At 45.4% G+C, this 12,157-nt stretch overlaps 1 protein-coding gene across 2 annotated transcripts in view; it reads right to left on the bottom strand.

Moving 5' to 3' along the window:
• Positions 1-8,782: 8,782 nt before the first annotated feature.
• PLCB1 (phospholipase C beta 1) overlaps positions 8,783-12,157 on the bottom strand; it is a 334,613-nt gene continuing 331,238 nt past the window's right edge. The window contains exon 32 of one of the 2 annotated variants that reach the window (XM_039389844.1): positions 8,783-12,099. In XM_039389844.1, the coding sequence (XP_039245778.1) occupies positions 11,869-12,099 (231 nt within the window). In that variant the 3' untranslated portion in view covers positions 8,783-11,868. The remainder of the gene's footprint in view (positions 12,100-12,157) is intronic. The other variant, XM_039389845.1, reaches the window with a different exon arrangement.

Below are 12,157 nucleotides of genomic sequence, written 5' to 3'. Positions count from 1 at the left end.
AGCCACCCACAGTCACAAGTAATGGTGTGAGATCACCGCCAACACCCTCACATTGAGACTTGGGCTCAGTATTTGATATCCCTGATCATCCATCACTTAAAATCCACTGAAACCCAGCTCTCAAAACACTTTAAGTGATTAATAATTAAAAGCTGCCTAGATAGGAATGGAACATGCCAAAACATTGGCTAGAAGAGGCAACTTGGCACAACAATTTGCATTACAGGCTTTTCATCAGTTACAATAAAAAAAGATGGTGCCTTCGCTATTTCATCATTAAATTAATATACCTCCATATTTTTTTGGCTCCCCTGTGGCAGAAACATCTTTGTGGCAATAGGAACAGTCTTGGCAGACCCTGCCCAAATGGTGTATGGATGCCTGTGCTTCTTGCCTTACAAGTCTCCTGTAGGGAGAGCATGGATTTATCCCGAATCCAGCCGCTGGGCTCATGAGTGCCTGGCTGTCAGCGTGCCTGAATAGGCTTCATCTGCAATCAAAGCCACAGTGTGGCTCCCAGAAAAGCTGCCTGGGAAGTGGATGTGATGTACTGTAGGATGAGTCCCTTTCCCGCTGTAACTGGTGGCAGATTGCAATTTTGCCAGGAAAAGCTGGATCAGGCGCTTGTTGGCTGTTGCCTGTATTTCTGCTGTGGTAAGGAATGCTGGCCAGACAGATAGCCCAAAATGGTTGTATAGAAACATCCTCCAAGCCTTTCCCCTCCCTTTATATAAATACTGAATGCTTTTAATCTGTTACCTGACTTCTATAGCTCCCTGTCTTAGTGGTTTTGTGGCCTTAGTGATTTAGGGTTGCTATCTCTGATTTTTACCTCTGATGTTTATTGATTTTTTTTTTTGGAAGTATCATCTCCTACAGTCATGTGAAAACAGTTTCCATTTCACAGCTCAGAAACGGTGCCACCTCTGCTGCCAGTCAAGGGAGGTGCAAACATGCAACTGGTAACTGCTGTAAGCACCAGTAATATTAGTGGGAATAATTCTTACAGTTAGAAATAAAAAAAATGCAATTTTTATTTAAATGAAGCTTCATGAATGTCCCAGTTTAGGTTTTGAGTGGGTAGTAGTACTGAGGAATAAACCAGCTCCTGCTCTACTTGACACCACTCCTCCATCACCCCGCAGTGTACACTGATTTACACCATACTGACAGACTTAACATCCTTACAGACCTGGCCCCAATTCTGAGGACTGGTATAAGAGATTAATTTGAGTGGCTGATATTGAGTTCTGATCCTCCAGCACTTGCATTTCTCCAGGCATTTGTACCATCTGCATCCATGATGCTGCTGGGTTGCTGAAAGACGACGTGGTTTGGACCAGATCCTCCTCTTGGCTTGGGGAGAGCACAATATTGTTTTCATTCCACTATCTGAAGGAGGCAGATCTGGTGGCAATTTAAGAATCATACATTATCATGGGCTATGGAAAGAATAATTTACGCCCTTGAGCATTTCTCAGATCTTTCAGCAAAATCAGACATCTAAAGGAAAATCTAGTTCTTTGGAGAGCCACAGGGATGAGTAATGCACCCAAGAGGAGCTGGGGTTCAGACATGAAGGGATTAGCATGATCCACCAGCATGGTTTTGTCATCTGAGACAGACTCAGGCGCTTCATGCCTCCTTCTTTAACAACAGCCATCTGGATGTGAAGATGGGGGAAGGTGGGAGCTTGTTTCATGGCTCTGGTTTGACTCCTCATGGGCAACACTTCTGGCTTTTGCAGAGGGCTGAGGCCTCACAGCCTTCTGTGCTGGGAGCTCGCACCACGCCCCTCTCTCTCTGATACAAATTGTCACGGACTGCAACGGGCCTTGGTGCCTGCAGCTCTGAAAGAGGGGAAATAACTGCAGTAACACCTTCCCCAGCGTGATCACAATCATCCAAAATGCCTTTGTGCTGGGGTGGAACCCACCACTCCGGTGGGCGTTTGTCAATGGAAAAAATGCCCAGCATCTGGTGGCTTTCGTGCAAGGAGCCACTAAGACAGCTCTGCCTCTGTTGGTGCTCACCTTCTACCAGGATAACCTCTCCCCCCTAGAAAAGCACCCCAAAAGCTGCCTATTAATTCCTACAATAGGGGCAATTCCCACAGGAGATGGAGGGATCTGCTTGCAGTTCCCTTAGCGTGTGGTACTGGGCAGTCACCATTAAATAGCTGACCTGAGGCAAATCTAAGGTCATCTAAAGATTAAAAAATAAAATAAACATCATCCCTCCTTGCCTTACAGGAACAGTACCACCCTGAATTCGTGTGAATGCAGGGTTTCCAGTCCATCTCCCTCACTGAACATTTGATAGTTCATTTAAAAGAAAGAAAAAAAAGAAAAACCAGAGCAGAGGGTTCCCTGGTGGGCCGTAAGACATCCAAAGGACTTTTGGCAGCATCTGGAGATATTATTAAGTTTTCAGACTAGGTATGCATAGCACAATAATTAGTTCCCCTGAAGAGACCCCAGTAATTGAAAGAATTTTATGACATCTATTATGAAAGTATGAAATGGCTCTTCATAAAAAACAGTATTGGATTTTTCACTCTCTATTCCAGATAGGCTAAAAATCAATATTAATACCTGTCCAGTGAATTCTGACACTTAAAGAAGTTTGTAGCACAAGAGTTCACAACACTGAGGACTAATTGCTGTGGAGTTAACGAGGGGATCAAGAGCTCTGGTGCTCTGGTGATGCTCCTTAGGTGCTGATACCTGTCAGCAGGTGGATGTGCATGGGTGGGGAGGCCAAGGCTCCTCTGTTCCTACAGGAATGTGTCACCACAACCCAGAATAAACAAGGCAGAGCCACAGGGGCTCCCCTGCCCAGCGGGGATTGGGGGTGGCTGTGAGTGATCAAGGTCCCGCTGAGGGGGAAGCAGCAGACACAACACCAGGTAGCAAGTCCCAGGAAGGGTTTAATGTATGTGGTTTGAACCCTCCTTGGTCTGTACATTGGATTAGATGAGCTGCTCAAGAAATGGCCTCTGTATTTCTTTAAGAAGTATTGAAGAAATCACCCTCTGGAACAAAAAGCTTTAAGCATTATTTCGTAGAGCTGGTTCTTTACTTCTGGCAGTCCTCCAGGGTGCTCAGGAACCGAGTGAACAGGGAAGAACTAGGGGGTGCAGTGCACATTGCCATTGAAGATATATGAGATCAGTGACACAGTTCTTACGCATTTTCGGGCTGAGGCTGAAAGCAGCGAGTCAGGCAGAGAGTGTGTGTGACTCCCTGCCTGGGGGAGCAGGACCAGAAACCACTGGATCTGCCTGGTCCTGCCTGAGGATTGTCCTCTGCTGGGGATGGCAAGGCTGCCCCTTGCCTCCTCCAGCTCCTGAGGCTGCTGCAGAGCGTCAGCTAGTGCCAACGGTTGGGAAAGGCTTGGAAAACGAAAGTGCAACCCAAGGGAAAGGCAGGGACCTGCTGGAGGAATCGTTCTGTGTAGAAACAAACCCCTTCTCATTTCGTGTGCAGGTCCCGTGCTGGTTTTCATGCAACTGTTTTTAAGGCAGTGCTGTGTGTCACCAAACGGCGCTTTGCTGCAGCCATCTCAGCGCTTGCAAGTGATTGGAATATTCACAAAGGAAATATTTAACTGCATTAACTCCGTGAAACAAGATAAGGACAACTGTGTCAAATTCACCTTAACCCATAGTGAAGCAGGGCCAGTTAAACCCCGAGATTTTTACCACCATGTGTAACATCAGCAAATGCCTGTCCCCGTGCCTTGGACCCCACCTGGCACCGCTGGCACCCCCGGCCCACAGCCAGCCCCAGTATCGGGGGGGAGCTGCAGCATTCCTCAGGTAGTTGGGAACAGCAGCATTTCCACAGAGAGAGAGAGAGATAATTCCCTTCTCATTAGTTACTTTGACACAAGAAAGTTATCACAGCTCCCCAGTCTGTCACTGGGCTGAGGGAACAGGAATTTGTAAAGCCAGATACGGGTTTTAAATTATGGCAATAGAAAAGAGTTGCTTTTCATGGAAGGCTGCAGCTCAAAGGGAGAGCAAACGCCCAAAGCTGGATTTCCTCAGGGAAAGCGGAGTAATTATTTTGTTGCTATCAAGGCGATACCAGGGTGTTTTCTTCCTATTTCTAGTCCCCTGATATAATAAAAGGAGTTTAATAGCAGCAAGATGTAGGAGGTGCTCACTGGTGAACGCTCCAATGCACAGAGCTAAATTGGGTCCTGCAGCACAAGAGAGGCAGCACAGGGTTTCTCAGCAGTCCAGAGAGCAGGGGCTGGGGTCCCAGGGCACAGTGGCATTTCATGGCATCACCCCCTGTGTGGTACAAACCCAGGTTACACAGGACAGCCTGTGCCACTCACACCAGCTCTGCACCATCTCCAGCCCTGCCCGGGGGGGCACCTGTTGCCCGCCCAGCACTTCCACGGGTGCAGGAAAATACCTCCTCGGGAGTGGGAAAGGACCTTTATCCCTTCCCTCCTCTCCAGCTGGGCCTGGCAGCTGCCTGCAGGTTTCTGAGCAAGGCACAGAAGGCAGCAGCAGCACGAAGGGGCCTCTCTGGTCTCTCCCAGCCCTTAAGTCACGGCGGTAACAGCCCTGCTGACAGTCTCGGGCTTTCATGCTCAGAGGGAGCATTCTGCAGCAGAAAAGTGAAAGCAGGGCATAACATTTATTTACTGAAAGGAATACAGGCTGTTTCCTACTTCTAGAAGCCCCTTCTCATGGGGAGAGGCTTTTCACCTAGATGGAGACAGAAGCTCGAGGAACTGAGCTCTCTGCTGAGATCACTGCAATCTTGGATGGAATCATGGCACAAGCAGCCACTGCCTCCTCCTCGCTGGTCTGTCTCCAGCTGTTTCCCTGAGGCTGACAGGCTGCTCTGATGAGTCAGAGATGCATCTTACCACAGACTTTATGGCTTGGGTTTGCTTCCAGCCAGGGAGTTCATCTGCTCTGCTCAGCTGGTGGCGAGCTGCAGGAGCACTTGGGTTGAGTTTATTTATTGCTGAGGGCTCCTGGGATGCCACACTTTCACTGATTTACATCCTTGGAGAGAGGTGACTCGTTTGCTGGGAGACATCCCATATGGCTGAATCACAGATACCGTGCTCAGGGTTACTTCACTGACCCTGGTAATTAAGAGGATATTAGAAAGCCTTTCCAAAAGGAATCACAGCCTTGAGTGATCACATGTGAAAGTGCCCTCCTGGGGAAAAAAAGCCCTCCAAGAAAAGAACATTACACTAAGAGCAACAACCCTTAAGTCCAGGAGACACTGTGAGATCATCTGGTCTGGCTTGTCCATCACAAGGACGTGCTGCATCCACACGGACCACGTGGCACAAGTAACATGGTGTGGCACCATCCTAGGCAGTGCCTCATCCCCCTTTCCTGTTAGTACCTACAATTAATCATCTCTGGTGTGCTTATGCAGAAAGGAAGAAAATAAAGGAGATTATGGTCTCTCTTTAACTTGCTTTCCTCCGGCTTCCATCTGGCAGCCTCCAGTGGCTTTGCTGTGAAGCCCAGCTCTCAGCTCTCTGTCTGTAGCCCAGGGAGTGTACAGAGCTGGTTTTTCTCTGCCTCTTCCTGAAAGTGCTGGTACAAAACCTGGACAGAGTATTTCACACCTGTAACCTCTTTCCCAGCTGAAGGCAGCTCACCTGCCCTGCTTACAGCTCCTGCCATCCATAGATTAGATCAATGCAGCAACATTTACCAACTAAAGTTCATCTTTCCCAAGAATAGAACGGAGTTTGATTTACTCCCCTTTTTTCTTTTGAAATGATTTGATCCCCATTAGAGAGGCTGTAATCACCTATTTGAACAGGCCAATTATCCCACAGCAGCTCAGTGACACTAATTGCATTACAGTTCTGGGCTATGGAAGTTGCCAAGCCCTCCTGCTCATTAGCCAGCCTTCCTCCATTGATACAGCAGCAGGCTTTGAATTTCTTCTCTTCCCATTCATCAGGTTGGCTTCAAATTGTTCCTAATTAGAGCTTGGCTCTTCCAGTGCTACTTAAAGCCCCTCTAACTGGAGGGGGATCCAGCCAGATTAGCACCTCTCAGCACACCATGGTCTCAGCATGTTTTGCAGCCCAACCATTCCACAAACCCCAGCCCATTAAAATCATATCACTTATACAGTAGTTAATCTGTTACCTCCAGTATTTTCTTCTTTACTGTCTGCAGGCTGAACACTCAGAAGTTTTCATTTCTTCAGGTTTTTTTGCCCTCAGATCCTCCTTTTGATCATGCTACCCCATGACACTGATCCTGAGGAAGCTGTGAACTGAGCCTCTAATACCTTCCACTAAGAAAAAGTAAAATGGACCCACACTTGGGGAAACAGCACAACCCACAAGCCTTTCCTCCTGCCTGCTGTCCTTCCTACCAGTGCATGGCAGCAGGTTCCTTCTCTTTAGAGGACCCTTTTTAATTCCAGAATGCCTTTCTGTAGTTGGCTTCCTTAACTTCATTAGCGACCATCACCTGCTGCTTTTTGCACATGGCTTTAATTTCCTGCCCTGGCCTTTTTTGCTAAGCTTTTCTTTCTCCTGCTGAGCCCTTGAAGAAGAGAAGAGCAAGGGCAGGGCCATCACTCTGAGGAGGGACTAGGTCTGGTGATGGCCAAGAGAATCCTGCTGTGTGTATTTAAGGGATGCTCCATGTCTGGGCAGGGAAGTCAGCATTAACTGTTTCCTTCCCATGGAAATGGCATTCACTCCCTGGTCTCTCTTGGCATTTGGTGTCTAATGTGTATGACCAGGGCTAAATCCAGGAGAGAACTCAGCTGTTTTCCCACTAATTAATGTTACCACAGCCAGAAACTACCTGACTCCTTGATGCCTGATGTTAGAAGAGAAATTTGGCTTTAGAGTTAGGGTGTTACACTCCCTACATAGGTACTGGAGAAAGAGGTCTTTGAATGAGCACCCAAACAACCCAAGTGCAGTCATTGAATCCACTGTGTCAATAAAAAATGATGACCTGAATTTTGCAGCTGAAACTTAGTGGCTTCAGGAGCTTGGGTGCTTTAGACAGGGCTGGCAGATGTGACTGGTGCACAGAGCTCTCCCAGAATCCAAGGGTATGGTATATAGTCCTTGTGAGTTTAAATCTCCATTTATGTCTTTCAAAGGTACAAGTGCTTACCTGAAAATTATTTCCTTGGGTTCAAGTGTAGGCCCAGCTTTTTGGGACCTTGTTGCACACCCCTTCGGCCTGCTCACCCACTCCAGACTCCTCCTGTCCCACTTAGCGATGCTCCCCAGTGCCAATCCCAACATCTCAGTTGGATCTGAGCACCTTCCAGCCCTCTCCTGGAAGCTGCATCATGCTGGAGGAACCCATGTAAGGCTCACGAAGCTGAGGATCAACTACTTGTGCCAGAACCTGGCACTGGCACTGGTTATCAAAGCATACCCTTTGAGGGCAAAATGAAGTCTTTGATCACCTTCCCCAGCTGGTGGGGGACTGGGGAAGTGGTGGGGAAGTGGTGGGGAAATCTGCTCCCGTGGTGGGACTGCTTTTCCAGGAGCATCACCAGGAGCATTTACAGAATCCACTTGAAGCTCAGCAGCCCATCAGGCTTCTCACAGCAGCTCTGGTCCCACTGCCTGGCCCCTGTGACGCCAACTTCCCTGTGCTCAGCCTCCAAACAGCTCTTCCCCACATCCCAACCTGTTGCTCTCCCTCCCCAGCAGCCCAGTCAGTCTCCCATGGCACAACTCCCACAAGTGCCAAGGTCATGCTCAGCTGGCTGTGAGAGCCCTGCCTCACCGAGCCCTGGGGGAGCCAGGGATTGTTTCCCAGCCCTTCCCGTGGCCTCCTGGCTTTTCCCTCTGTGCTACCATCCCCATCTCTCCCTCGTCCCACTGAGTTTCCTGCTGCCACGCCGTGTCCCTGCCCCGTGGTTCCGTCTGCATCCCCTCGCCTGCATCATGGCACCTCATTCGTGGGGCCTTCACAAACCCCGCTCTTGATTTCACACCCTGCTGCTCCTCTTCAGGGAAGGACACGTACCCATTTTTCTTTTCTTTTGATCCCTCTCCGCTCCCCTGTTCCTGTCCCAGTCTTACGCCCGTCTGTCAAATTCACAGGCTCCGCTTTCAGCTCCGTTCCTCCCTTCCCTGCCCACCCTTACCCCTGTGCCAGACCCCGTTTCCCCACACCTCTTCTAGCGAGCAATGTGACTGTAGCTGCCTTGGAAACTATTTTAACAGGTGTATCCCTTAGTACCTGGATTAATATACCTGCTTATCTCTTCTCCCAGAGATAATTTTTTTACACTGTAAATTAAACAGGGGAGGAAAGTCAAAAGCCAAAGGAATAGATTTATTTTTTGATGCTCTCAGTGGAAGGCCCTGCAAAAGTACATTTCAGAGCACATATATAATTGCATAGATGATTAGTGAAGCAGCTGGGGCAGTGGAACAGAAGTAAGGCTGCTGTAATTTGTTGAAGCAGTTTATCAGTATGGCTGAAAATCATACCCCAGCTGTTCTACAAAAGCCTGCCCTGTAAACCGATAAATTTTCTTACCGGTTCCTTGGCTCCTGTGCACTTTGTTTCCCATTGTTCCAGAGTACCAGCAAACACACATTTTGCTGGGAGGGGCAGGGGATGGAAGCACAGGCATGTGAAATTTCTTGTTCTTGCTGTGAACACAAGAGCCTGCGGGGAGATTTCACTGACTTCTCGTGGCATTGGCCCTCCCGGGAACAAACGGGTCAGGGTAAGGTCTCCTGAGTCAACTGAGGCTCCTGAGTCAAGGAACAGAGAAAACCCGTCTTGTGTTAAGAAATTTTTATTTGTCCTTTGGATCTGTAATGTAAGCACATAAAATTACAAGTGGAAGAAACATCATGCCACAAAATTGCATAGAATTTTTACAAAAATGTGAATTATGCCTCCGAAACAATCATAGATCGAGGAACCGAAAAAATATGTACATGTTAACTGGAATATTTCATCCTAGTTTGAAAGCAAATCATCAAGGACTAATCAATCACAGACACTATTAATACAATGTACAAGAGCAACACTGATTTCAAAGAAAGGCAAGCAATGATGTCCCTTTAGTTATCTTTCAGTGAATGTTTAGCTAATACATGAGCATTAATTAACATAATTATGAACATGTTAAATCTAAAATGTCTGGCCTTCATAAGAATTTTTAAAATCCTGTTTATACTGCCAAACCCAAGCTATTTTCAGTAGTGTAAAGATATCTGAAGTGCACGACCTAGTTTAATATAGACAGCTCTATTCTATACAGCAGAAAAGTCCACAATACAGCATTTCCACACATTCAACACGGAACAAGGCAAATACATAAAAGGCACAAGACTTGCACATCATAAAGACCCTTTTTTTTTTTTCATTATCTTACTCTAGTTCAAGTAATATCAATATTAAATGATATCTGTTTCACTGAAATAGTTTGAACAATGCAAGATGTACAGGATTACACACTACCCTACACCTGCAGAAAGTGGCACTGTACAGATATAAAAAATGTGAGTACAGGAAATGGTCAAATACAAACGTACTGTAAAATGACTACAGCTGAGAGGTTACTCAATCCATATTTATTTTATTTTTAAATATAAAGAAAAGGTTAATTGGCGTTTGCCCGAGTTTCCTTGAAGGCTGTGGTGAGGTCCTGGCTCCGCTGAAGTCCACGGGAACGTAGCACTGGGATTCAAAGGAGCCAAGATTTTACCACGAAGCCTGTTCTGTACAACTGTTTCTATAATGCAATAACCTTCAGTTTTAGTGTGAACACTGCTATCAGTTTACTCTTTTAATAATTTAGGCAATATGTCATTTGTACTTTATAAAATGCAGCATTACATCTCGACTCTCTACGTTTTCAATGAGTGATTAAGATTGATTTCAAAGTGCAAAACAAGGATTAACAGAGGATTCACCTTTCCTAGCTTTAAGATGAAAGTCAGATTTTTGAATTTCATGTGCACTGATTTCATCATCATAAACCAGAGCAGTTTAATTCAAAATACGATCTCCAAACAATGTGCAATTTTTCTTTCTTTCTGCTCTTGAGTTTAAAAAAGAAACACCAAAATACTGTTTGTTTTCCAAGATTTGAACTTATATATATATACACCATTATTTAACTGAAAACTTAAGCTCGATTTGTATTTTATTGCTTAAATTTAAATAAAATAAGTTAGTTTAAGTACTAAAATCCTGAGGGAATTGGAAGTAAGGTAACTTAACTGTTACACTGTGTTAAAATGCCTCCCCATTAATCGATTGCTTTCTCCGATTGCTTTTCAATACTAAGTAAGGCCCCGATCTTGCAAACGTGAGTGTGAACGTTCCTCCCCAAACAATTCCTGAGCCCAGGGGTGCCCAGGAAAACATGAGTTTGCAGGATCAAGCGTCTTGAGGCAAATCTGTGTCTTCTGAGCTGGTTTCTCCTTTGCCCTAAGGCCGAGGGGAAGGACTGCATTGGCTTGGGTACAAATAATCTGTCTGACACGTCTCGTAATTCCTGTTCCTGTCAGTATGGGAATCCAGAGAACAGCATTTCCTTACCTTTTCAAATATCCTGACTTTCACAATGTCTCTCTGTTGCCTGGTATAAGTTTCTCAGAATGTGCTGTTACTTCTCTCACGCGTTATCATACAGTACACTCACCTTGATTGTTCTTATTTTAACAAGTCAGTTCAACGGATTAATATACATTTTTAAATAACAGTGATCAGGTTTTTTATATTTTGCTTTTAAATTTCAGACCTCAGTAAAACTGAACCTCAGTCTTAAAAATAATGGAAGATTCTGTTAAGATTTCAAATACTGTAGTCCTAAACATTTCATAATCCTATCAAATTCAGTAAGCTTAAAATATGATACTTAAAATCAATACTTCTGAGTCTGCAAAATATATATCAAATTTATATTCTAAAACTACTTTGATTTACAACACTAACACCACAAAAAGAATTCTATGATCCAATGATTATTCTATAGCAGTATAACCCAGATGTCGGCTTTCAGAAAGATTCGCTCTACTCACGCATCCCTGAAACATTTCAGTTGGCCAGGAGACCACACCAACTTCAAATAGAAACATGCTGTGTGTGTGTATATAGACAGATGTGTGTGCACATATAGCTATATATATATATATACAAACATATATGCACTCACACAGTGTAACAAACACAGAGGTACACAGACACCGACAACCTCCACGCAGAGTTCTTCTCTCCGTTTTCCTCTTCTCCCCACAGTTCCAAGGATTTTCAGCAGCAAATACATGTCTCTCCATGTGATAAACACAACAATATCAAGACAGCAAGCCACCAGTGCTTGCAAAGCTAAAAAGGATTAAATGTTTCAGTGCAAATGTAAAATGATGGTACAGCTGTCAAGGTGCAGTTATAAAGAAGGAAACAAATATGATTAAGTACTGTTATAATATTCTCCGGGATCTCTATTAGTTTGGAGCACTTTGCACTGGCACTTCAAAAGGAAATCTGCACACATTTGTCTCTGTACAATACATTGGTCTTCATTAAACATTCTTAACAGTGAACATGGCCAGAAAATTACCCATTGTAAACTGGGCCAAAAAAACCAAAAGAAAAATAAAGAGGAGAGGGTGGTTAACATATTAATTTTCCCATTGCAACTGCACTACGCTTCAGAATAACAATCAGATGAAGAATGAGAATGAAGACCTTTGCACGATACTTTTCATAAAGTGTTCCTTTGGGGAAATGTGCACTCGAATGCAGATTCCTCCTGCCTCCCGAAGCGCTGCGGCGGCAGCTCCCCCCGGGAGAGCGGAGCCGGGCAGCTGGGAGTGGTGTGCCCTGGCACACCCAGATTGTTTCTGGGGCAGTTAAAAAGTAGTATCAAACACTTTCTCTGGATTATCTTCTTCCAATTCCTCTTCGCTTTGCGGAGGTTTATGATTGGATTTTCCGCTGTCGGATGCCAGGGAAGAGGGGGCAGAACTGTGGTCTCCATCTTCACTGATTTTCCCTTTCATGGCTTCCTGTACGAACTCCAGAATTTCCAAAGGCAGTCTTTTGAATTTGTCTTGATATTCCTGATCAAGTTCCACCTGCAACTACAACAAAAGAGACAAGCTGCCTTCAGGTGTATCTGATGTGACCAGTGCTACAGTA

This window comes from Pipra filicauda, unplaced genomic scaffold (genome assembly GCF_003945595.2).
Source record: "Pipra filicauda isolate LSUMZ 115617 unplaced genomic scaffold, ASM394559v2 scaffold77_size3566232_pilon, whole genome shotgun sequence".
NCBI lineage: Eukaryota > Metazoa > Chordata > Aves > Passeriformes > Pipridae > Pipra > Pipra filicauda.
The sequence above is the reverse complement of the archived record's forward strand: the minus strand, read 5'-3'. Positions and strand labels throughout refer to the sequence as shown.